General features: G+C 38.4%; 1 protein-coding gene across 1 annotated transcript in view; it reads left to right on the top strand.

Moving 5' to 3' along the window:
- Positions 1 to 25,130, top strand: part of LOC124597664 — a 307,295-nt gene that overhangs the window by 117,643 nt on the left and 164,522 nt on the right. The window contains exon 9 of the mRNA XM_047135951.1: positions 10,337 to 10,483. Coding sequence (XP_046991907.1) covers positions 10,337 to 10,483 — 147 coding nt within the window. The remainder of the gene's footprint in view (positions 1 to 10,336; positions 10,484 to 25,130) is intronic.

The raw sequence follows: 25,130 nt of genomic DNA, 5'->3' as shown, positions 1-25,130 counted from the left end.
TGTAGAAAACTAAAACGGACTGAAGAAAAGAGCAGTTATTGTGAAGAAATGCTGAGACAGAAGAAATTAACATAAATTCAGGCCAGGTGGATGGAGAGAACAAAGGACACCCGCAGAGTTCTGAGAAACTGGTGTCTGGGGGAAGAATCCAGATGGCATGTGTGGTAAAACAGGCACCGAGGTCACAATTGTCATGTTGTAGAACATGCTCTGCAACATAATATTGTATGTTGCCAGTATACACCTTCTGCCTATGCCCATTCATCCTAAGTGATAATTTGGTGGTAGTCATGCTGATGTAAAAGGCCAAACAGTGTTTACATAACAGCTGGTATATGATGTGTCGTTTCACAGGTGGCTTTCCCTTTGATAGTATATGTTTTGCCAGTCACATGGCTGCTGTAGGTGATCATAGGAGGGTGCATAAGGCAAGTCTTGTAGCGGGGATGGTCAAAGGGGTAGGAGCCATAGAGGAGGGAGATGGGTGCAGAAGGAGCATAGGGTATGACAAGAACATTGTGGAGATTGGGAGGGCAATGAAAAGCTTTTCTAGCTGGGGTGGGCAGAATTTAAGACAGAATGGATCTCATGTCAGGGCATGATTTTAGGAACTTGTGACCCTGTCAGAGTAACTGATTAATATACAGGGCTATTACAAATGATTGAAGCGATTTCATAAATTCACTGTAGCTCCATTCATTGACATATGGTTACGACACACTACAGATACATAGAAAAACTCCTAAAGTTTTGTTCGGCTGAAGCTGCACATCAGGTTTATGCCGCCAGAGCGCTCGAGAGCGCAGTGAGACAAAATGGCGACAGGAGCCGAGAAAGCGTATGTCGTGCTTGAAATGCACTCACATCAATCAGTCATAACAGTGCAACGACACTTCAGGACGAAGTTCAACAAAGATCCACCAACTGCTAACTCCATTCAGCGATGGTATGCGCAGTTTAAAGCTTCTGGATGCCTCTGTAAGGGGAAATCAACGGGTCGGCCTGCAGTGAGCGAAGAAACGGTTGAACGCGTGCGGGCAAGTTTCACGCGTAGCCCGCGGAAGTCGATGAATAAAGCAAGCAGGGAACTAAATGTACCACAGCCGACGGTTTGGAAAATCTTACGGAAAAGGCTAAAGCAGAAGCCTTACCGTTTACAATTGCTACAAGCCCTGACACCCGATGACAAAGTCAAACGCTTTGAATTTTCGGCGCGGTTGCAACAGCTCATGGAAGAAGATGCGTTCAGTGCGAAACTTGTTTTCAGTGATGAAGCAACATTTTTTTCTTAATGGTGAAGTGAACAGACACAATGTACCAATCTGGGCGGTAGAGAATCCTCACGCATTCGTGCAGCAAATTCTCAATTCACCAAAAGTTAACGTGTTTTCGTGTTTTGTGCAATCTCACGGTTTAAAGTTTATGGCCGCTTTTTCTTCTGCGAAAAAAACGTTACAGGACACGTGTATCTGGACATGCTGGAAAATTGTCTCATGCCACAACTGGAGACCGACTGTGACGACTTCATCTTTCAACAGGATGGTGCTCCACCACACTTCCATCACGATGTTCGGCATTTCTTAAACAGGAGATTGGAAAACCGATGGATCGGTCGTGGTGGAGATCATGATCAGCAATTCATGTCATGGCCTCCACGCTCTCCCGACTTAACCCCATGCGATTTCTTTCTGTGGGGTTATGTGAAAGATTGAGTGGTTAAAGCTCCTCTACCAAGAAACGTGCCAGAACTGCGAGCTCGCATCAACGATGCTTTCGAACTCATTGATGGGGGCATGCTGCGCCGAGTGTGGGAGGAACTTGATTATCGGCTTGATGTCTGCCGAATCACTAAAGGGGCACATATCGAACATTTGTGAATGCCTAAAAAAACTTTGAGTTTTTGTATGTGTGTGCAAAGCATTGTGAAAATATCTCAAATAATAAAGTTATTGTAGAGCTGTGAAATCGCTTCAATCATTTGTAATAACCCTGTATTTCAGACCAAGGTAATATTGAGTCACCAGTGGTGTGCTCTGAAGTTCTTTTTTGGAAGGATCAGCAGTACCAGGATTGAATGTGATGGCCCGGGAACTCTGTTTTTGAACTTGGCTGGTAGGGTAATTGCATGCAGTGAAGCCTGAGGTGAGAATGGTTGTGTATTGCTGTAAAGAGTCTGCATCAGAACAAATACGCTTGCCATGAATGCCAAAGCTGTATGGGAGGGAACGTTTGACATGAAAATAATGGTAACTGTCAAAATGTAAGTACTGTTGTTTGTTGGTAGGTTTAATGTGGGTGGAAGTGTGTAGCTGGCCTTCGATGAGAAAGAGATCAACATCAAGGAAAGTGGCATGGGATTTGAAATAGGTACATGTGAAATTTATTTGTGAGAAGGTATGCAGAAATTCCAGGAATTTTAATAGATCAGCCTCACCATGAGTCCATACGGTAAAGATGTCATCAATGTATCTAAACCAAACCAGGGGCTGAAGACTTATGGATCCCAGGAACACCTCCTCCAAGCGACGCACGAAAAGGTTGGCATAGGAAGGAGCCACCCTGGTTCACATGGCTGTACCCCTGATATGATCCTGTCGCAGAGCATGCTCTTTCACAACATGACAGTTTTGATCTCTGTGCCTGTTTCACCACACGCGTCATGTGGATTCTCCCCTAGAAACCAGTTTCTCAGAACTCTGCAGGTGGGAACCATGTTACAGCACGTCCTTGGTTCTCGCCACCCACCTGCCCTTAATTTATGTTAATGTCTTCCGCCTCAGCATTTCTTCACAGTAACTTTATTTATTTATTTATTGTTCCGTGAGACCAAATTAAGGAGAAGTCTCCATGGTCATGGAACGAGTCAATACATGTAATTATAACACGATATTAGAAACAGATAAAATGAAATAAAAAAAAAAAAAAAAAAACATATTCAGGTGACAAGTCATAAGTTTTCTTCTTTCCTTCAGTCCATTTTAGTTTTCTACGTCTTTCATTGTGTTACCTGTCTATTTTTCACCGCCCCTCCCACTTCTGTTACGTACAATGGACTTATATTTTCACTCTTATTAACTCGTGCATGATATTTAAGCAGTAATCTCTGCGTTGCATACCCTGTCTTCAATCTTTAAGCTCTCAGGTTTTCAAATCGCATCTGCTGCAGTCCCCAACAATCAGTCTTTACTTTTCATACCTTGCAGTAAGTCTCCCCTGACCCGCAGTTCTGGGTGACTTTCCCTAAATCTACCCCTTTCTTTAGACCTCTACAGTCCTTTTCCTTCACTCTTCCTTCCTCTTCAACCTTTCTGCCTGAAGAAGGAACCACTAGCTCCGAAAGTTTGCCTAATTATAACCTTCTTTTATGTGTGTGTTCTGCCACTGCTGGTGAGTAGATTTTTTATTTATCCATCCAATTAAATTATTATGTCAAATAAATATGTAAGTATGACAAAGTAGGAGGTATTCATACTGTGTTTATTTTCTGTGTAAATGTGTAGGATACAATCTCCTGACAAACATTTGGATAATAGAGAGATATAATAGAGTAGACACAGATATTTAGTTTTCGGAGATGGTGGCTATACTGCAGTGCTATCATCTGAGACATTGTTTGCCTGCAAGTTGTGCTATAGTGTGGGCCACTTTGCTCTTGTTATAGCTTGCCAGTGGCTACTCATCCTGGTGGACAGCTGGTTGGTTATAATACTAATACAAAAAGCTGTGCAATAACTGTAGCAGAGTTGGTATATGACACGGATACTGTCTGCTTCTGATCTAGCTTCTGATGGAGTAGGATAATCATGTGTGCAGGACTGGAATAGGAAATTCTGGGTGGGTGAATTGAGCAGGTCTTGCACTTGGGTCTTCTGTAGGGATATGATCACTGTGGCAAGGTGCTGGGACTGGAAGTGGCATATGGATTGACTAGGATATTGGATTGGTGTTGGAGCACCACTTTAGGAGAGGTTTGAAGGATCTTGGGTAGGATGTCCCACTATTCAGGCATAGTGATAGATAATCATGTCCAGAAATGAGGGACATTCTAACAGAGATCATTTGCACTGCTCCTTAAGTTATGTTCCGTCGCCCATCCAATCTCCACAACATCCAGTCCCAACCCCTTGCTACATGGATCGTATCCATGTGGAAGAAAAAGGGGCAAGACCTGCCCAATCCAGCCACCTAGTGTATCCAGTCCTGTCATAGACTTATCCTACTCCATCAGAGGCCAGGCTGCACAGACTTTTATATTGGTGTAACTACCAACCAGCTGTCCACCAGGATAAATGGCCATTGACAAACTGTGGCCAAGTGCAAAGTGGGCCATCCTGTGGCACAACATGCAGCTGAACATAAAATGCTTGATTTCAGTGGTTGCTTCACAATGCTGGCCATTTGGATCCTTCTCTTGTTCACCATCTTTTCTGAACTGTGCCTCATAATGACGCTTCTGGCAGCATTGCCCTGTCACCTAGTAGTCCCTGCATGCTCCACCAGATGGGGCACTTCTCTCCCCCCATCTGTACCCTGCTACCCTTCACCTATCCCTGCCCCACTCCAGATCACTGCTTTCATTCAATACAGTAATGATGGTGTGGCCAAAGCAGCTGGAGATAGCGCTCAGATGTGCGTGAGCTGTGCCTGCTTGTGTTAATGTGTGTGGTTTCCATTCTTTTCTGAAGAATGCTTTGGCCCAAAGCTCAGTGTTTAATAATCCTGTCATTGTGCCTGTCTGCAACTCAACATGTCATCTTTGCAGTGAGTAGCACTCCATCCTTTTCATAATTATTGATATCCAAGTCTGAGGTTTCCATTGACTGATCTCACTTTATTTGTTCTTAAATCTTATGATATGTTATATAGTTCTTTTGTCTGGGTTTACATATATTCTTCTAGCACTTAGAAGGGAAACTCCCGATAAACCCCCCACCCCACCCCCCATCCCCCAGATTTAGTGGTAAGAGAGCCCAGTGGACAGCCCATCAAAAATTGGACACAGACCAACATTGTCGTGGTCACGGTGTTGGACAGCCATGTAGGTGAGCCATGTTCAAACCTCCCTGATGCCAATTCTTTTTTTTCCCCCCACTGTTTGCTGTGTTCAAATTTGTGTCTGTGTCACAGTGTAATGTACATTTGCAACAGCGAGGTGTAAGGTAGGGGACCTTTAATGACAGTTGATTCTGCACGACTACGCTATTAGCACCCAAAAGGAAATGGCTTCTGAATGGGAATCGCAAACATTTGATGACAAGATGACAGTCCAACTGAATCTTCCACTGCAAAGCATGTCTGGTGTGTCGTACATGACAGTACGTGTGTATATGATAGGAATTTCTTATTGACACTGGCTGCTGTGGCCGAGCAGTTCTAGGCCCTTCAGTCTGGAATCACGCTGCTGTTACAGTCGCAGGTTCGAATCCTGCCTCAAGCATGGATGTGTGTGATGTCCTTAGGTTAGTTAGGTTTAAGTAGATCTAACTCTAGGGGACTGATGACCTCAGATGTTAAGTCCCATAGTGCTTAGAGCCATTTTTTCTTCTTGACGCATCTGATTTGTGCGCCTAGTAAGTTAGTGAGATATGCGTCCTTGCCTGATTTAGGTGCTCAAATGAATGTTGAAGTGATGATTCCCAAGAAAATGATGAAAACATAATAGTTTTGTCACATAAGCTGCAATAAATGAACGAAACAGTTTCACAACCACATAGTTTCTCTGTGCTCTGTCAAAACAAATGTTTTTAATGTTTTTGAAGTTGTATTTCGTTTGGAAGTTTTGATTCTTCAATTTCATTGTTGCAACGTAGTTCACACTTGTTTATTTGTTATTTTCATTTCTGTGAGGTGTCTATGGGATATCTTGCCTGCTCTCACTATTCATCACATTTGCTTGCGACGATAATGTATTCTTACCACATGGCTCATATTTTATAACTAGTGTGTGGTATGACAGCTGCCAAGACTACAGAAAGAGAACAAACATTTCAGTGACTGGACAGATAGTTCATAATGTTGTGGGGGGGGGGGATAAGAGTGACATGATGGAGTGTTCAACACAGCATGACTAGTTTACAGTCCACTTAACCACCATGCCACAGCTGTTGAAGGTCTCTTGATATTGCAATGGTTAGGCTTGGACTGTTCACTGTTTCTGTTTCGCTTTTCTTTTACAGTTCAGTACATCTTCATGCTTTTTTTCCACAGTTCATTACTTCTTTGTTTTCATGCTTGATCTGTGGTCAGTTTTTGATGGTCTACCCACTGGGCTGTCTTGTTGCAATGGGCAGTTTCCCTTGTTAGTGTTTTAAAAGACAAAACCAAGCTTAGTGGTTTCAGAGTTTTTAACAGTCTGAGTATTTTGAAAGAATCACTACAAGTTTATTTGTTTGTTTATATTTCTTTTGCATGTAGTCATCAAATGATTGCTTTGCCAAATGTCATATTGTTACAGAGGTGTAGTGCATATTATCGTATGCACTTTGAATTAGTAGTGTCATTTGAAATAGAACTAGTGGAAAGTTTAGTACATATGAAGAAGCTACACATTGTGCAGAAAAGGGCTAGAAGACAAGTCGCTGTAAGAGAAGTGTAACATACATGGAGATATACGTATTCAGTTGCCTGCTGGATAGTATCGGCCAAATTAAGAACATTAATACCCTTAAGCACAAAGTGAAAGAAATACTGGAGAAAAATTAATTTTATTCCTTGAATGAATTTGTGTGTGTGTGTGTGTGTGTGTGTGTGTGTGTGTGTGTGTGTGTGTGTGTGTGTAAAGTGATAGAATACAATATGTAATCATTACTGAAGTACATCAGATGGCTGGATGAATGAATGAATGAATAAATAAATAAATAAAGTTGTGTACATAGGTTTAACACACATTTACCTGCAAAGGTAAATGTATAATACAGCTTAAAGTTCTTTCAGTGAATGCAGACATTTATTTACAAGAAACCTCTTTAATTTTGTTTTAAATGGATTCTCAGTATATTCTCATATCGATTGTGGCAATTTCTTGTACCACATTGAGCAGCTAAAATATGGACGATGGTCTGTTACTTTGTTTCATTCATTGTCTGTAGTAACTGTGCTTATTTCCTGCATTGTGATTATGTACATCATAACATTTAGATATGTCCGTCTATAATGTTTTACAAAAAAATGTGACATATGCACACAAACTCACGAGTGTACATTGAGATGATTATTTTTGATAAGGGCATCACAACAGTGAGTAACCCCAAAAGCTCTCTTTAGTAGTAACACTATTCTGTTAAAATGCACATCAGTGGCACACCCTCAAAGCTCTACCCCATAACTTTGATAGTTTTCAAACACTTTTAAGTAATACTATCTGTGATGTCCACATATTGTAAGTCTTTCTTGATCTTCTGGAAATTTTATATTGAGTTGTAGCAAAATCAGATCTTGTTGGTCTTCATTCAGTTCTGAAAATTTTTGAAGAGTTTTTACTGAGGTGTATTTCGTCAAATGACATAGTATATATAGTATATTTGAATAATTTTCTAACACTACATGAAGTAATACTTTTCATTGTAATTAATTAAGTAGTACTTATTTTAAAAGCATACTTCATTGCAAATAGACTGATAAATGGCTGAACTGCAAACAAAAATGACGTTTCCCACAAAAGACAGTGTAACTGCGGTCAAATGGACTGATTGTTGAATGTCAATAATATTGAACATTGCATATCAGTAACTGCCACATTGATTTTATGTTTGCACAGATTTCAAGCAAACTACTTCAGACACACCAAACACTTCATCACTGTGTGCAGTGGTTAAATGCACAGCTAAATATATATTTTAGTCTTTCAAATATTACTGAATTAATAAATTGAAATAAACTGTACACACTTCAGGTTAATTTGTCTGCCTAGAATAATTGATAAATGTGGTAAATGATACTACTGCATTTGAGGCAGTAGGTGTCAGGTTTGGATGAAGTTACTTGAATGACCCCTCTTTTCATCACAACAAAAAATATTTTGTTTTTTCATGCAATTATGTGTCCATTCATAGAAAACTCATTAATATTTTTTTATTAGGAAACCTATGATCTTGGGGAATTATTTAAGATCGAAACTAGGTTCCCAACAGGTTGGAGAAGTGATATAAGTGTTTTTCAATGCCTTCGTAATTTTTCCAGAAATTGGAAAGTGACATACATTAATATTTGTTGTAACTTTTTTTGTGACTTAAATACCTACGTAATTGCATTCTGTGATCTGTACGGCTCTCTTAACTTCTGAAAAGATTAAAAATCAAGAGCTTCATAAAGACCTGAGTTATGAGTAATTCTATAGGTACACTATATGATCAAAAGTATCCAGACACGTGGCTGAAAATGACTTAAAAGTTCGTGGCAGCCTCCATTGGTAATGCTGGAATTCAGTATGTTGTTGGCCCACCCTTAGCCTTGATGGCAGCTTCCACTCTCGCAGGCATATGTTCAATCAGGTGCTGGAAGGTTTCTTGGGGAATGGCAGCCCATTCTTCATGGAGTGCTGCACTGAGGAGAAGTATCGACGTCAGTCGGTGAGACCTGGCACGAAGTCAGCATTCCAAAACACGCCGAAGATGTTCTATAGGATTTAGGTCAGGACTCAGCAGGCCAGTCCATTACAGGGATGTTATTGTCGTGTAACCATTCAGCCACACACCGTGTATTATGAACAGGTGCTTGATCATGTTGAAAGATGCAATCGTCATCCCCAAATTGCTCTTCAACAGTGGGAAGCAAGAAGGTGCTTAAAACATCAGTGCAGGCCTGTTTTGCTGTGGTACTGCCATGCAAAACAACAAGGGATGCAAGCTCCGTCCATGAAAAACACAACTGCACCATAACACCACTGCTCCTGATTTTACTGTTGGCACTAAACACACTGTCAGATTATATTCACTGGGCGTTCTCCATAACCACAAACTTCCATCGGATCGCCACATTGTGTACTGTGATTTGTCACTCTAAACAATGTTTTTCCGCTGTTCAATCGTCCATCTGGCGTGGTATGTGGCTCGTGAGCAGCTGCTCGACCATGAAATCCAAGTTTTCTCACCTCCCACCTAACTGTCATAGTACTTGTTGTGGATCCTGATGCAGTTTGGAATTCCTGTGTGATGGTGTGCACAGATGTCTGCCTATTACACATCACAAACCCTCTTCAACTGTTGGTGGTCTCTGTCAGTCAGCAGATGAGGTCGGCCTGTACGCTTTTATGCTGTACGTGTCCCTTCACGTCACCACTTCACTATCACGTTGGAAACAGTGGGCCTAGGGATGTTTAGGAGTGTAGAAATCTTGTGTACAGACATATGACACAAGTAACACCCAATCACCTGACCCCGTCTGAAGTCCGTGATTTCTGTGGAGCACCCCATTCTGCTCTGTCACAATGTCTAATGACTACTGAGGTCGCTGATATGGAGTACCTGGCAGTAGGTGGCAGCACAATGCATCTAACATGAAAAACATATGTTTTTGGGGTGTCCGGATACTTTTGATCATAATGTAAGTACCACTTTGCATGGACACTCTTGCTTTTGTAAAAAAAGAGGTATACTTATCTTTGTGACTTGTTGAAATATGAGTCTGCAACACTGCTTGTAATGTAACACAAAAAGGTGCTCAATGGCTAAGTGCAGATAATCATAGGTAAACTTAACAGTACATAGCATATGAAATTTACAGCAACTGTCTGTTCACTTCTAAGAGGTCACTAGAATGACGTTCCCTGTTTAAGTCAGCCCTGGAAGATGATCTGTAGCCAAGTGGGCAAGAGCTGCTCTTTTGTCTTCCAAGTAGGCTTCCGTCTGTTGTCATCCAGTCATTGGCAAATTGTACTGAGCCAGCAGTTGGCTCCATCCTCAGCGCCGCCTGTGGTGCTAGTGGAACTCTTGCAGGTGCCAAGTCTCTATGGTACTGGGACCAGCTGGTATCTTTGCGCCTTGGTGCTTTTGCCCTGTCTTTGTCTTGTTTGGATGACACAGCATTTGCAGAGCCAAATTATCAGAACGTCATGAAAATTAAAAATAAAAGAAAGTTTTAATCTGAGACCAAAAAAATTTCACAGAAGTTTTTATGTTGTAAGTCTAAGAAAGTGTGCAGAGTTTTGTGAAAATCCTAGGTGGGCAATTACAAATCCTAAAATTATGGGGTGTTTCGACATGGAATCACCATATAGTGTAACACAGATCTGACACTAATGAGGGAATCATTGAGTACCCTGCACTCAAACAATGACAACAACAAGAATACTATTAATAATCATAATAATGATGTTAATGATGCTATTTTACATTTTCAGGGCAACGATAAAGCAGTTACTGTTTACTGCTATGGTCCCAAAGGATGTAGTTAATGAAGAGAAGATAATATTACTGCAGAAAATTTGGTTGAAAATGTCTGAAAAAGCCCGGAAAGCTTTTCATGAAATGGGAGAGAGAGATTTCAGGTAAGGATTTTTGTTGGGTGTTGTGTTTATTTCAGATGCTGGTATTGTTGACAGATCTAGATTATCAGTACATGTTTCATTAGTTGTTTACTTCTTAGTATTCTGTAGTAAAAAGCTAACTGACTGTCTGAGTTTCAAATAAAAGATGGAAAGCTATATATGTAGGAATGAGAAGGTATCAAAATTTTTAGTCTCAGTTGACAGGAAGAATGACAATCTCCGGTTACTTCTCTTGTATTACAGGTACCAAATCTTTACACATTTCTTTACTATGCTTTTTGTGGATGTGTAATGAAACATCGAATACGTGGTAGAATCAAGATATCAATCTTTGTTATGTTCATGTATAAAGTTAATTAGTGAAATGAGATAATGGCAATATGAAAGCTAAGGTGGAAGCAAGCCCACGCTGGATGAACAGCCATCATGTAATTACAGTATTAATGTGTGGCCTCCCATTGATGGCAGTGTATCCTTAAAGTGAGAAGTATCATTCAAATGTTACTGTCTCAGATTAACCAATTTCCATTCTCTGAAAGATAAAGTGGCAAATTCAATCAATTGCCATATCTACAATGAATATGACTGAAATGATTTTTTCATAGTCTTAACTCTGGTATCTATTTATTACATTATAGGTGCTATAGTTTAAAAACAGGCTGTATTTCATCAAGCATTTATTAAAAATCTGTCAGAGTTGCAGTACATGTGTGTGATGACTAGTTTTGAACCAGCTGGTTTGTTCTCAAGCCTGGCTTACTGACACTGCACTGAAAGAGCTTTGTCTTAACTGCAAAACATCAAAATGGCAATACATGCTTTATAGAATGTTCACAGACCAGTGTCACAATCAACATGCGTCTCTAAGCAAGTCAGAGTTTAGTTGGTGAATGATGCAACCTGCCACAAATACTTCTTATACTTTTTTTTGTAGTGCCATCTTCATATGGCTAATATTTTTAGTTACACAGATGTTTTGGCCAACAGCATGTTGTCTGCTCCCATACAGCACAAGAATGTTTGAATACTTAGTGCTATTTTATAAGTTGTTTCATTAATAAAAATACACGAAAATGCTTGCATTTATTTACATATGATGCAAAATATTTATGTTCACTTACATAATTCTCAGCCAGCATATGATGATTTGTTTTGTTGTGGTCCATGTGGGTTTCCAGGTTGGTATATGACATGACTGATTTCACAGTTGGCATGGTTTATGATGAGGTAGGATAATCCCATGGCAGGACTGGAATGGAAAAGGATGAAGTGGGTAGGTGTTGCACTTGCCTTCCACAGATGTATGACCACTGCGGAAAGCAGCTGGGACTGAGTATGGCTTAGAGGTGGACTAGGATGTTGTGGATGTTGGGTAGGCAACAGAACACTACTTTAAGAGGGGCTGGGAAGGATGTTGGATAGGACATCATTGGAACTGGAAAACCACATGGGCCACAACAAAACAAATGACAATCTACTGGACCTTATGTAAGTGAACACACTATCTTGCATCATATATAAATAAAATAAATGCAAGCACATTTTTATTAATGAAACAATTTATAATGTGGCACTAAAATCTCAAATATTCTTGTGTAGTGTGGGAACAGACGACATGCTGTTGGTTAAAACATCTGTGTAACTAAAAATATTAGCCATCTGAAGATGGGCATAGTGGCTCAAAGCCAGTTAAGGCACTAAAATAAAACATTTAAAAAGTATTAGTGACTGTTTACATCATTCACCTATTATCATTAACAGCTGTGGGGTTCACAAGATCCAACATGGATAAAATAACATTAGAAGTCAGAGTTTGATTCTGACTTGCTTTGAGGCACATGTTAATTGTGACAGCCATCAGTGAACATTTTATAAAGCCTGTATTGTCATTTTGATGTTTGTTGTTAAGCTCAAGCACTTTCGGTGCAGCATCAGTAGGCCAGGCTTGAGAATGAACAAGCAGGTTCAAGATTAGTCTCCAAATGTGTGTACTGCAGCTGTGACAATTTATAAGTGCTTCATGAAATAATAAAAAGGTTGATGCTCTTGTCTCAACAAAATGTTGAAATGTCTTCCAGCTCCCTGGATGCAAGGTATGACTGATGGTGAAGAGGGTAGCTACATGCTGGCCCAATATCACCTCGTTCTGTCTCATTAGGTGATGACAAGGCTCACAGCTTTGCTTCTACTATGATGCTGCTGCTGTTTTTGCCATGCACTGATGGCTGTCCACCTGCTGCAACTATTGACTTCAGATGTCTTTGCTGTGTTGCTTTTTGATCTCCCTTAGTGCAGCAGACAGGGAGACAGATAAGGTGATGCACTACCCAAACCTTTTTTAAAATAATGTCAGTGAAATTGTGATGATCAGTCATTTTGTCTGGCAAAGCAGTATTAACATTGAGTCTTCTATGCTGATTCAGCTGCTGCTGGCGATACAGGTGACCAATTCCGAGTGTCTGTTTTGTGTCTGGGAGAAAACCATAGGTGCATCTCACTGTCTGGAAATTATTCCATTGTTTGTCACAGCACGAGGATCTGCTTGTGCATTTACTGCGTGCTTGTGGCTTGCATTCCTATTGAATTCTGCACTTCATGGTGTTCTTCTTTCTTTAACCAGAACAGCAACACTTTTTCCCTTGTCCGGAGGTCAGGTGGATACATCCTGAGTATTACATGCAGTGCTTCAATGACACACTACCAAAAGCTCTTCTCAACCAAAGAAGTTTTCTGTGTTACACCCTGTTAACTATCTACGCTCTGTTATGAGCAGAAGTCTGTGTGTCCACATAGTTTCACAGTATCCCGTGATCACAGCTAGGATAGCATGAAGAGATGTTCTTATTGTTTGTATTGCTAGTTTATACTGGCTCGACTAGTAGTAGTGTTTCATCATGTTTCTGCCTCTCTTGCTCAGTTCTTCAGTAAGAGTACTCCATCCCAAAAGATACCGAGGTATGTGATCATGGACTTTCTTTATATGGATCTGTTACTTGGTGACTTAAAAGGTTTCTTTTTAGTAGCGTGTACATGGTCTTTTCAATTGCAACATACAGTTTAATTCCTTTGCACCCTTTATGTAATTCTTGAGGACTGTGCTACATCCTTCTTTCAGTTTACTTTGGGAGCTTCTCTTCACAAGTATCACACCTCTTCAGCATACACCATTACTGCTATGAATGCTTCATTGTCCTGCAGCTTTCCTAATACTGCGTTGAGAACCAGATTGCAAAAACAGAGAACCACTTAAGAATTGTTGTGGGGAGTTTTTTGAAATTTCTTTTATAAGTGTCTCATTGGCACAACAGAGTTGCTTCTCTGTTTTGGCACTTGTTCTGAAAACAATTGTGTGACACTTGTGAGCAGTCAATGCCCATCAGGCAATCAGTAAGTGATCAAACACCCCCATGATACTATCATTGTGGATGCAATGTACTAACGCAGAGCATTTTTTCTTAAAAATTATCACCCCGTTTACAGTGTCTTCTATCAGCGTCCCACTTCTAAACCCATATTGTTGGCAGTTCATTCCGTGAAGTCTTTTTCTACTGTAGTCTGTACCGCAGCTTCTCCAGCAATTTCCCTATGGTACCGAGAGAGCTGATTTGTCTATAAGACTTCAGAGTTAGTGGATCCTTGTCTTCACCATTTTTTGAAATAATCGCATTTGCTTTCTTCCAAATATCAGGTTTTCTTCACCACAATAAACATGCGTTATAGAGCTGGCACAAATATGCATGTGAAGGGCATGTAGAACTTTAGCAGGAATAAAGTGATACACAAATGGCACATTCTGATGTAGGAAAAGTCAATGTATAACGAAGTGTGATACTAAATAATTTTAATTTACATTAATTTCACTATTTCTACATTAAATGGTCATTGAGTTAAAATACAAAGATCAAATATTGTACAAAAATAAAGAGAAGATTTTATAAAGCAGAAAGAGCATGTCTTATACTGGCATATTACTATTTGTATTAGAGTGACATGGACATGATAAATCACTAAGGTTCTAGCAATGATTACATGGCACATCTTCTGTGTATTTCCTGAAGGAACACGTGGGGGCTATTAGAAGCAGTGATGAGTCAAGAATTCCTTAACAGCTGACTTGAAATTTGCCAGGTAATTTTTTATTTAATTTTGGGCGAAGTTTATTATAAATAACTTCCCAATTATACAGGGTCCATTTTTATTTAGGGTGGTGTTGGTGGGCACTAAATGAAAGTTTCCTTTTTACCGAGTGTTATTGGAATGGATATTTTAATTTTTTTTGGAGATAGTAGGATTTTCCATTGAATATTTTTTCACAAAAACATACACATGTATACATAGAAGCGGAAGGATTTCTAGCTTTTACAGAGTGGCCAACAGGTTTTGTTCCATTTTACACCTTTCATTATTCTTATAATTCTTTTTTGTAGCCTGAAGAGCTTTTGGGTAGGAGAATTGTTAGCCAAGAAAATAATTCCATATTTCAGTTGTGAGTATACCTATATACCTAGGCATAATATACAATTTTCAGACAATCTTTGTTGCAGCATCCTTCTAATATTTTCATTTAGTAATGAAGCAATGCACGCGCACTTGACAGCCACGCGCATTACCGATGAATTGTCATCTGTGAGAGTGCACTGTGAAAGAACAATACTGTGAATTCCTGATACAGTCCGCCATGGACGAGTGCCTATTTAGAGCCTGCAGCACTACGCTTGCACTCTGTTATCATGTTATTACTGCTTGCATACATTTGCCTTATCTTATTTTGTTCAGTGTATGTTATGGTGTTAGTGTATTTGCCACAGTCTAATAAAGTTGAGCTTACAATCTGGGTTGTGTTGTGTGCCCAAGCTGCAAGAAGTAGCATGCACTGCTTAATTTCTTTTGCTTTTGCAAACGTCAGTTACAGTTACAAACATAAAATAGATTTAGATCTTAGTCTTGCAAGTAGTAATTAAACAGTAAATTGATGCTTATCAAAATACATTACATCTTACACATATTAATACAGCCAGTTATTTTTTAATACATTATTTTACAGCTCTTAAACTTAACCATTTAAAATTCGTTGAGTGAGTAGACACACTATTCAATTAAGAATTATTTTAGCTTTGATCTGAATTGCTTTTTATTGCTATTTTTCATGGACTCTGGCAGTTTATTATACCATATCAGTCCATTAGTATGTGGGCTCTGGTCAGTCATTTTTAATCTTGTTCTTTATCTGTAGTGTTGTGGTCATGTATATCACTACATTTAGTTACTTCAGTATTCTGTGAGACAAAAAATTAATTAATTTATAAAGATACAAAGAGGATATGGTGAAGTACTTGTGTTGTCTGAAAACACCACTGCAAGAGTATTTATAGCCTAGTCCATGTATAATCCTTAATCCTCTTTTTTGTAGCAATAGTACTCTCTTAAGGTGAATGTCTGCAGCATAATCCCATATTTCTATACAGTAGCTAAGGTGGGGATAGATTGTCCCATAATACACTGTTTTAAGCATGTGGGTTGGCATCGTTTTGGACAGTTGGCTAAGAAGATACAGCCCATTGTTGACTTTTTTACACACAGCATTAATGTGGCTAATCCACCAGAGATTTGAGTCCAGATGGACCCCTAGAAATTTACACCCATTTGCTTTCTCTGCCACTATGCCGCATACCTCATTTTCGCATGAATCGTGAGAGCTGCCAGTTGTAAATATTAGCATCTGGGATTTATTTACATTAACCTTTAATCCTTGTGCATGAAAATATGAACTTAATTCTAGTTTCCCATTACTTGCTGAGAATTTCAGTTCCTCACAGTCTTTACCATGAAATAAAACTGAGATGTCATGAGCATAATTTACAGTGTGCGAGTTAATGGGGTGTACATCATTAATATATGCTAAAAATAGGAAAGGTCCAAGAATTGAGCCTTGATGGACTCATTGTGTCACTGTTTCTCTTGTGGATTTAAAGGCTAACATCTTATTGTCAACTTGATGTGTAAGTTTGTTGTACTGTTTCCGATTCACCATATAGGTGGATAGAAGTTTCATTGATGCATCACTGCTATTGTATGTCGGCAGTTTTTTTAGGACAAACTCATGGTTTACCGAGTAAAAAGCCTTGCTCAGGTCAATGAATGTTCCGGCTGTGTCCATATCCCATTCTGTATTGCTGTATACTTCATGGAAGAAATTGGTAACAGCAGTGGTCGTGCTTAGGTCTTTCCGAAACCCATGCTGCAATTTGGTAAGCATTTTGTGTCTTAAAAAAAAAAAAAAAATCTTGTGACTTGTGATAGGATAACTGTTTCAAATATCCAAAATGCAGATTTTTACTCTGCAGCAGTGTGTGCACTGATATGAAACTTCCTGGCAGATTAAAACTGTGTGCTTTGTTTCAAATATTTTAGTGGAGGTAGGGATTAGTGATATTGGTCTATAATTTGTAACTTCTTCTTTACTTCCCTTCTTATGGATTGGCTGAATTTTTCAATATGCATCCCCCATTTAAGATTACCTTGGAGCCGTACACCAAAGAACTTAATGTTGTCTAAGCTGTGTAGGTCCTTGTCAGATATCTGGATCAGAACAGTTTGTTCACCGTTTTTCACATTATGGAAGTGTGCCACTGTCTTCCATTTATTACAATTTTTTTGGCGACTGAACCAGTTTTCAGTATTGTTCAGTGTGTCTGTTGTACATCTGAGACATTTCCATTTCTTTCCCACACACTAGCACACTAGTATCATCAGCGAACTGGATGGTGTTCTTACAGAACTTGTTTAGGCCATTCGCATATAACAGAAATGGATGATGTTTCAGAACTGAGCCTTGTGGCACTCCATATATAATGGCTTTATAGTCTGAATAGTGTTGAGTCAATTTGCTGAAACTTTGATGTTGTACTTCAGGTACTTAGGTATGATTTTATCCAGTTTTTAGGTGTTCCTCTAACCCTCTGTTGTCAAGTTTAGGCAATAGTTTTGTGTGATCTGTGATATCAAAAGCCTTAGAGGCATCTAGTACTTCACTTAATTGTTCGAAATTGCTGAATCAGTTGTTCGGCCTTTCCTGAAACCATGTTGTGCTGTTGATAGTATGTTGTGCTGTTCCAGTAAATCTATTACTCTTCTTTGAAAAACATTTTCTGTTGTTTTTGAGAATACAGATAGTAGAGCAGTGGCCTGTTAGATTATATTAGATTCAGTTTTCGTTCCATAGATTCAAAAAATGAGATGATTCTCGTGGCTTGTTAACCACCTCTTCCTTTTTTACCTTTTTTGAATAGTGGTTTGAGCTTAGCTGTTTTTAGACATGATTGGAAAATTCCATTTTGAAAGGAACTATTACAAAGGTGAGCTAATGGTTCAACAATGTGATCTACACATTTGTTAATAAGACTGTCTGGGATGCTTTTGATTCCAGCGGAATGGTTCTTTTTTAAAGTTCTGATAAATGACAGGACTTCTTTCTGGGTTGTTGGGGAGAGAGAGAGAGGGAGAGAGAGAGAGAGAGAGAGAGAGAAGTAGGATTTATGTTGGTATTTAAAAATTATTTCAAGGTTTGATTTCAGCAACTAATTGCTCACTTATATTTCTAAAACAAGTACTGAACACATTTGATATTTCCTTAGGATCATTAATTTCTATGGCATTACAGTTCAATTTAATATTGGAATTTTGAGGATAAATGTTATCAGTTTGCTATTTCACTATATTCCATACATCTTCCATTTTGTTATTGGAGTTATTTATATAGCATTCATTTGCCATTACTTTAACTTCTGTGACAACATTTTTAAGTATCATTTTATATTTTTTAAATCATTAGATACTACATAAGATTTCGAGATCTCGTACAATCTTCGCTTTTCAGCACATTACTGTTTTTATTCCTGTTGTCAACCAGCAATTTTTTCTGTTAAGCCTACTACACACGATTTTTCTGATTTTTTTTTTTTTTTTTTTTTTTTTTTTTTTACTGGAAATGACATGTTAAAATAATATGTAAAGATATCCATAAATATGTTGAACTTCTCATCTGTGTTTTTGTACCTGTACGGTTCAGTCCATGTTTCCTTCTGTAATAAATTCCTAAAGTATTCAATGTTTTCATGACTGAAGGTTCCATTATTTTCATAGTTTCTATGTGTGTAATTAAGTTGAAGATATTTAAAAAAGTTGTGCATAGTGGTCACTGACCCTTTGCTGAAGTTTCCAGCTGTGTATTCATGGCTTTCCTTTTTTATTATCATCATATCAGTAGCGGTGCTGGATAGACTTGTAATTTTGGTAGGGGAATTTATAATTGGGACCATGTTGTATGTTGCAAAAATAGCTATCAGATCAGCTCTATCTTTTGAAACTGGGACCAGGTGATTTATTCCTTTCCAGTTTCAGGACCCTTTCCTCGCCTTCTCTTCTGAAAAACTATTATGTCTCCATCACATAATTCCCTGCTTCTGTTCCACAGCTTTCTGTGCTCATCAACTTTGCCCTCTGCAGTGTTATCTGGCAAGAGAATCTTCACCACTAATTGTATGCATTGTCACAAGTTTTCTGTCGTGCTGCCTCTGCTCATTTTAGAGTTGATAATATTGTTAGAGATTTTACCTTCTGACAGACAGTTTTATACAGTGTGCCAATGAATCAAAATGCAGTTTGTGCCATGCATTGGGCAGTCTTTAAATAGTTGCTTCAGGTTCCTGTGTCTGCCCAGTCTGTGAACCCTTTTTTTTCCATGGTGCAGCCTGTTTGGTTGAGTCTGCTTTCACTTCTGGCTTCTCTTCTCAATACTTAGAGAAACTTGTTCCACGGTACTTGTGAACACCAGCTAATTTGTCTTACGACTTGTATTCCAGCTTTCACACTCTCTAGTATTGCAGTGACAAGCTTTTGATGTTTTGTGTCCATGTTGTCATTTATTTCCACAGGGTGTAGACAGCAGAAAATACTCCTCGGATGGTTTCAATTGGCTTTCCTTATATTGTGTCATATCTTCGACAAGTTTAATGTTTTGTCACCTCATGAGTTCATTTGTACAGAAATCGGCTGTAAAATTTATAAAATTGTGGTCACTCATGGTGAAGCCTCTTTCAGCTTTCCAGGTTCTGATCTTCCTGACCAAATGTTGTCAGTTATTGAGATGACTCAACATCCAGATGTATTTTGTGTGTTTCCACTCAATAATGACTTAACGAATAATTTTCTGGGGTAACTCATCACTTAGAAAGAAAGAACTGAATTCACAAAAGTCAGCAGTAAGAATAATTTTAGTATTCACCTGCACTCATCATGTTGGTCCCTCTTCAAGAAATTTGGCATTTTAGCTGCACCATCCACTAACGAAGTTCATTGTAAATAATCCATCAAACTTAGAGGAGAATAATGATGTCTCTACCCGCAAGCCTAGGGGGAAAATGCTCTTCTTTTTGCTGAGTATGTTGTCGGTTTTTGTAGGACTATAACCATTGCTGTATGCTACTTCTTTAATTGTTTTCAATTCATTTTCAAAATCTGATTTGCTTTGTGGTATAGATAGCACGCGGTGTAGCACGGAATGGAGGGCTGCGTGTTTGTGTATTATGGGATGCTAGAAACTGGCTGGTATTATTTGTGTCTGTTGAGGTTACTTTCCTGTATTTCAAAATAAATGCTGTTGCTTACTGATGTCAGTGGTGAGGTCTTGAAAGTTGATAGTATCTCCTCCCAACTCCATTGTAAACTTGATTTTACTGTGATTTGAATTCAAATGCTGACAAAGTTTATTTAATTGTCTGGTGGTACCTGTCCACAAGCTCAGTACATCATCTACATACCTAGTCCAATATCGTATTTTAGAACTCAGAGGTTTTTATCTGAAAATGTTTGCTCACTATTACCTGTAACCATTTCACCTAATAAGGGACTCAGTGAGGACCCCATTGCTAACACATCTGACTGACTGTCCAGAGCCCGTTGAAATTGGAAATAATTTTGATTTAAGTATGTTTCAGTTGCTACCCTTATTCTTCATCTCCAGTGGATTTGTTCTAGTTTTGTGTAAACCACTCTGTTAAAACTTCAGTTGCCTCTGCAACAGAATATTAGAAAACAGGCTGCCTAACATCAAACGAGACTAGTTTTGCACTAGGTGGAATGGGTAGATTTTGTAGTCTTTTCGCTAATGCAGGTGAACCAGGTATCCTAAATTTTGGCTGAAATTCAGTTTTTGTTTTAATTAGTGAGTCTAACTCTTTAGCTAATTTATGACAAGGTACTGAAACTGAAGACACTGCAGGTCTTATTGGAATACCTTCTTTGTGAAGCTTAGGTAACCCATAGAACCTAGATGCTATTGGATTCATGTTTGTGAGGTGTTTCGCATCACTATCAGTAAATATGCATTTGCAGGTTTTAATGAGTTTCGTCACTTCCACCTCATATTTCATTATGGGATCGTTAGGTAACTCAGGGATCTCTGTAGGGTTGAGGAATGTAAACACCTTTTCAATATATTGTGACTTATTAATTAACACTAAACTGTTCTCCTTGTCACCCTTAGTGGCAGTCACGTCTTGAGAGGACAATTTGTTCTTTAATATGTACAACACACTTTGCTCTCTACAACTATCATTGAACATATCTTTATGTACAGTTTTTAGTTCGTGAGCTACCAGATGTTTTGTAGAAACATTGTCTGACAGAGAATATTCAAGGTCAACTTTCAGTACGTGTAGCTGTTTTTCGAAAATATTGGGTTTCAGACCATATTTAATTCCCTTGTTGAAAATGTGGAATTCCTCAGAAGACAAGTTTAGATTTGATATGTTAATGACACATTCTGCAAACTGTTGACATTTAACGGTTGTTGGGGCTCTTTTTAGTTGAGATAACTGTTTGATTCTAGCTTTCCAGCAGAGGTACGTTATGTTTGTTATGGCAGGTGGTTCTTCTTGGACTGCTTTACCAAATATGTCGAATTCACAAGGGTGTAGGCGTGACGTAATTGCCATGTGAACAACTTTCAAATGTAAACAACATATCTCCCATAGTGCTCAGAGCCATTTTAAACAACATATCATGCATCACACATCACTTTTTCATTTCTTCATTTTCCCACTTCCTCTTGGCAACACGGGCAGCTTTCTTGGCTGCTTGTATGGTACTTTTTGACTTCAGCATCGTGTATTTTGGTATTATGTTTAGTTTTAAGTACTCGCAATTACACATTAGTACTTATTGTGGAACTTTCATACTTTGCATTCAAATTATTAATTTGTCTATGTTCCTCCAAGAACCAACAGAATATTTCATAAATAATATTTTTATTAATATTAATGAACCAGATCTGTTGTGTAGCTTTATACTTATGTTTCATTAACCTGTTACATATGACAGAAATTCAGCAACATTAGCACATTTGATAATATTTATGGAATATCCCATCGGTTGTTGGAGGAAATCAGACATATTAATAACTTGATGTTAGTAGCCTGTTTGATAATATTCCTGTTGCAGAGGCAATGGAAATCTTAACAGAGTGGTTGCATAAAACTAGAACAAATCCAGTGGAGATAGATGATGTAAGGATGTCTATTGAAACATGCTTAAAACAAAATTATTTACAATTTCAGCAGGCTCTGGACAATCAGTCAGATGGGTTAGCAGTGGGGTCCCCACTGAGTCCCTTGTTAGGTGAAATGGTCACCAATAATTTTGAGCAAACATATTTAGATAAAGAGCCCCTAAGCTCTAATATACAGTATTGGACTAGGTATGTGGATGATTTACTGTGCTTGTGGGTAGGTACCACCAGACAATTAAATAAACTTTTTCAACATTTAAATTGACACCACAGTAAAATCAACTTTACAATGGAGTTGGGAGGAGATACTATCAACTTTCTGGACCTCATCATTGACATCAGTAAGCAACAGCATTTGTTTTAGAAATACAGGAAAGTAACCTCAACAGACACAGTTATACTGCACATGAAAGAAGTTGGAGCCTGAAAAAGAAAGATTCCACCTTTACTGAACATGTCCTGAATCAATGCTATTCATATGATGTGAAATGTGATGTTATCTATTAAGGAACTAAGGGCAGGAAACTAACATTACTTGAAATTCTGGCCATTAGTAAAAACGAGTCAAAGAATTCTGACCTGATTCTTAATGACCAAACACAGTTCCATTACTCACCCTTATTAAAATGGCAACGAGTTATTATTTCTCTCACTATTAGATAATAAGCTTGTTATAATTGTTCTACCTCTGCATTCCATAGACTTCTTTCTCCTACTCCATTTTTTCGATCTATTTATCACGTTCACCAGTTTGTCCATGTGACAGAGTAGACTGTGCCACTACTCACTTGTAGAACAGTTTTGGCTTCTACAGTCACGTAATTTTAAGATTTGAATATACTGCAATATGAGATTTATTTTTTCTGAGTCTCTTTAGGTATTACATTATGCATGTTTTTTTGTATCGTTAAAGTCATAAAATGTCACACATCTTTGTACAGCTATGAATTCTCACTGAAGTTGTGTGGACTATCTGTTTAGTATTAAGTTATCTGAGGAGGACGTAAGAAGCTGAAAGCCAGTTCATGGTGAACTAATAAATATTATTGAGGAATATACTGTGTATACAAGTATAAATGTGTCTGTGTTCCTCCAAGAACCGATGGATTATTCCATAAATAGTATTTTCACTAATATTAATGCTAATCATGTATGTGTATCCTGTAAACTGACTTGTTCCACATCATTTCAATAAAAGCTTTATTGAAATGATCTGTATAATGTGTAACTAACCAACTAACTAATTAGCTCTATATTGGAATCTGCACCAGCTCTCCCTTCATGTGTGTGAGGATTTCCACTTCTGTCTGCCAGTTACATATTTAATTCCACGATGGCTTCGGGTGTTATTATATCTTTTTCATACTGCATTGAACAAAACCATAATCATATTGATTACTGCCTCTCTTTGGCCAAAGTGACTGGTATCTAATTGCTCTACATACTCGGGCATGGTGTCATTGAACTGGAAATGCATCGAGACAAAAATCAAACTTACTGTAACTGTAATAACTTCCATACAAGTCAGGCTTCATTACAATATTCTGCAATTTTTATAGATCAAATGTTCGTATTATATATGTCAATGGTGGTCATTGGTTTTTGACCACATGTGATGACATGAGCTGCGATATACACTCCAGAGATTTTTCCATCTTTTGTGTATGGTTCTTGTAAGCACAGAATGTCAAACTTCATTTCTTCACCTACTTTGCGAATTTCATCCATCATGTTCTGGTTTCTCGTACAATTAACAGGGCTATTTTTAAACGCCTTGTATCCATTTATGCATAATGTATAAGAATTACCAGTGCGGCCTCCGTTGCTGAGGGTCAGATACTGTTTTACCATGTGATTTAATGAAATGCACACACAACTCCTCGGTATCATATACTAAGCAGTAAGTTCTCCAAAAACTGAAGGTGAGTAGGAAGGTTTTTCAGTCTTAGTTGGATCAGTGCATAGGAATTAGTAGAAGAAATATTATAGATTTTCCTTCTGGGTGCTTGGTTCTTATTATATCTCTCAGACCTGGTAACATGTTTTATTGTAGATTTGTTGTGGGCTTTCTATGGATCGGAGCATGGAATGTCAGATCCCTTAATCGAGCAGGTAGATTAGAAAATTTAAAAAGGGAATTGGATAGGTTAAAGTTAGATATAGTGGGAATTAGTGAAGTTCAGTGGCAGGAGGAACAAGACTTTTCGTCAGGTGAATACAGGGTTATAAATACAAAATCAAATAGGGGTAATGCAGGAGTAGGTTTAATAATGAATAAAAAAAATAGGAATGCGGGTAAGCTACTACAAACAGCATAATGAACGCATTATTGTGGCCAAGATAGACACGAAGCCCACGCCTACTACAGTAGTACAAGTTTATATGCCAACTAGCTCTGCAGATAATGAAGAAAGTGATTAAATGTATGATGAGATAAAAGAAATTATTCAGGTAGTGAAGGGAGATGAAAATTTAATAGTCATGGGTGACTGGAATTCGAGAGCAGGAAAAGGGAGAGAAGGAAACATAGTAGGTGAATATGGATTGGGGCTAAGAAATGAAAGAGGAAGCCACACAGAGCATAACTTAATCATAGCTAACACTTGGTTCAAGAATCGTGAAAGATGGTTGTATACATGGAAGAATCCTGGAGATACTAGAAGGTATCAGATAGATTATATAATGGTAAGACAGAGATTTAGGAACCAGGTTTTAAATTGTAAGACATTTCCAGGGGCAGATGTGGACTCTGACCACAATCTATTGGTTAAGAACTGTAGATTAAAATTGAAGAAACTGCAAAAAAGGTGGGAATTTAAGGAGATGGGACCTGGGTAAACTGAAAGAACCAGAGGTTGTAGAGAGTTTCAGGGAGAGCATAAGGGAACAATTGACAGGAATGGGGGAAAGAAATACAGTAGAAGAAGAATGGGTAGCTCTGAGGGATGAAGTAGTGAAGGCAGCAGAGGATCAAGAAGGTAAAAAGACGAGGGCTAGTAGAAATCCTTGGGTAACAGAAGAAATATTGAATTTAATTGATGAAAGGAGAAAATATAAAAATGCAGTAAATGAAGCAGGCAA

Source organism: Schistocerca americana, chromosome 1, assembly GCF_021461395.2.
Source record: "Schistocerca americana isolate TAMUIC-IGC-003095 chromosome 1, iqSchAmer2.1, whole genome shotgun sequence".
NCBI lineage: Eukaryota > Metazoa > Arthropoda > Insecta > Orthoptera > Acrididae > Schistocerca > Schistocerca americana.
This window is presented reverse-complemented; position numbering and strand designations above follow the sequence as displayed.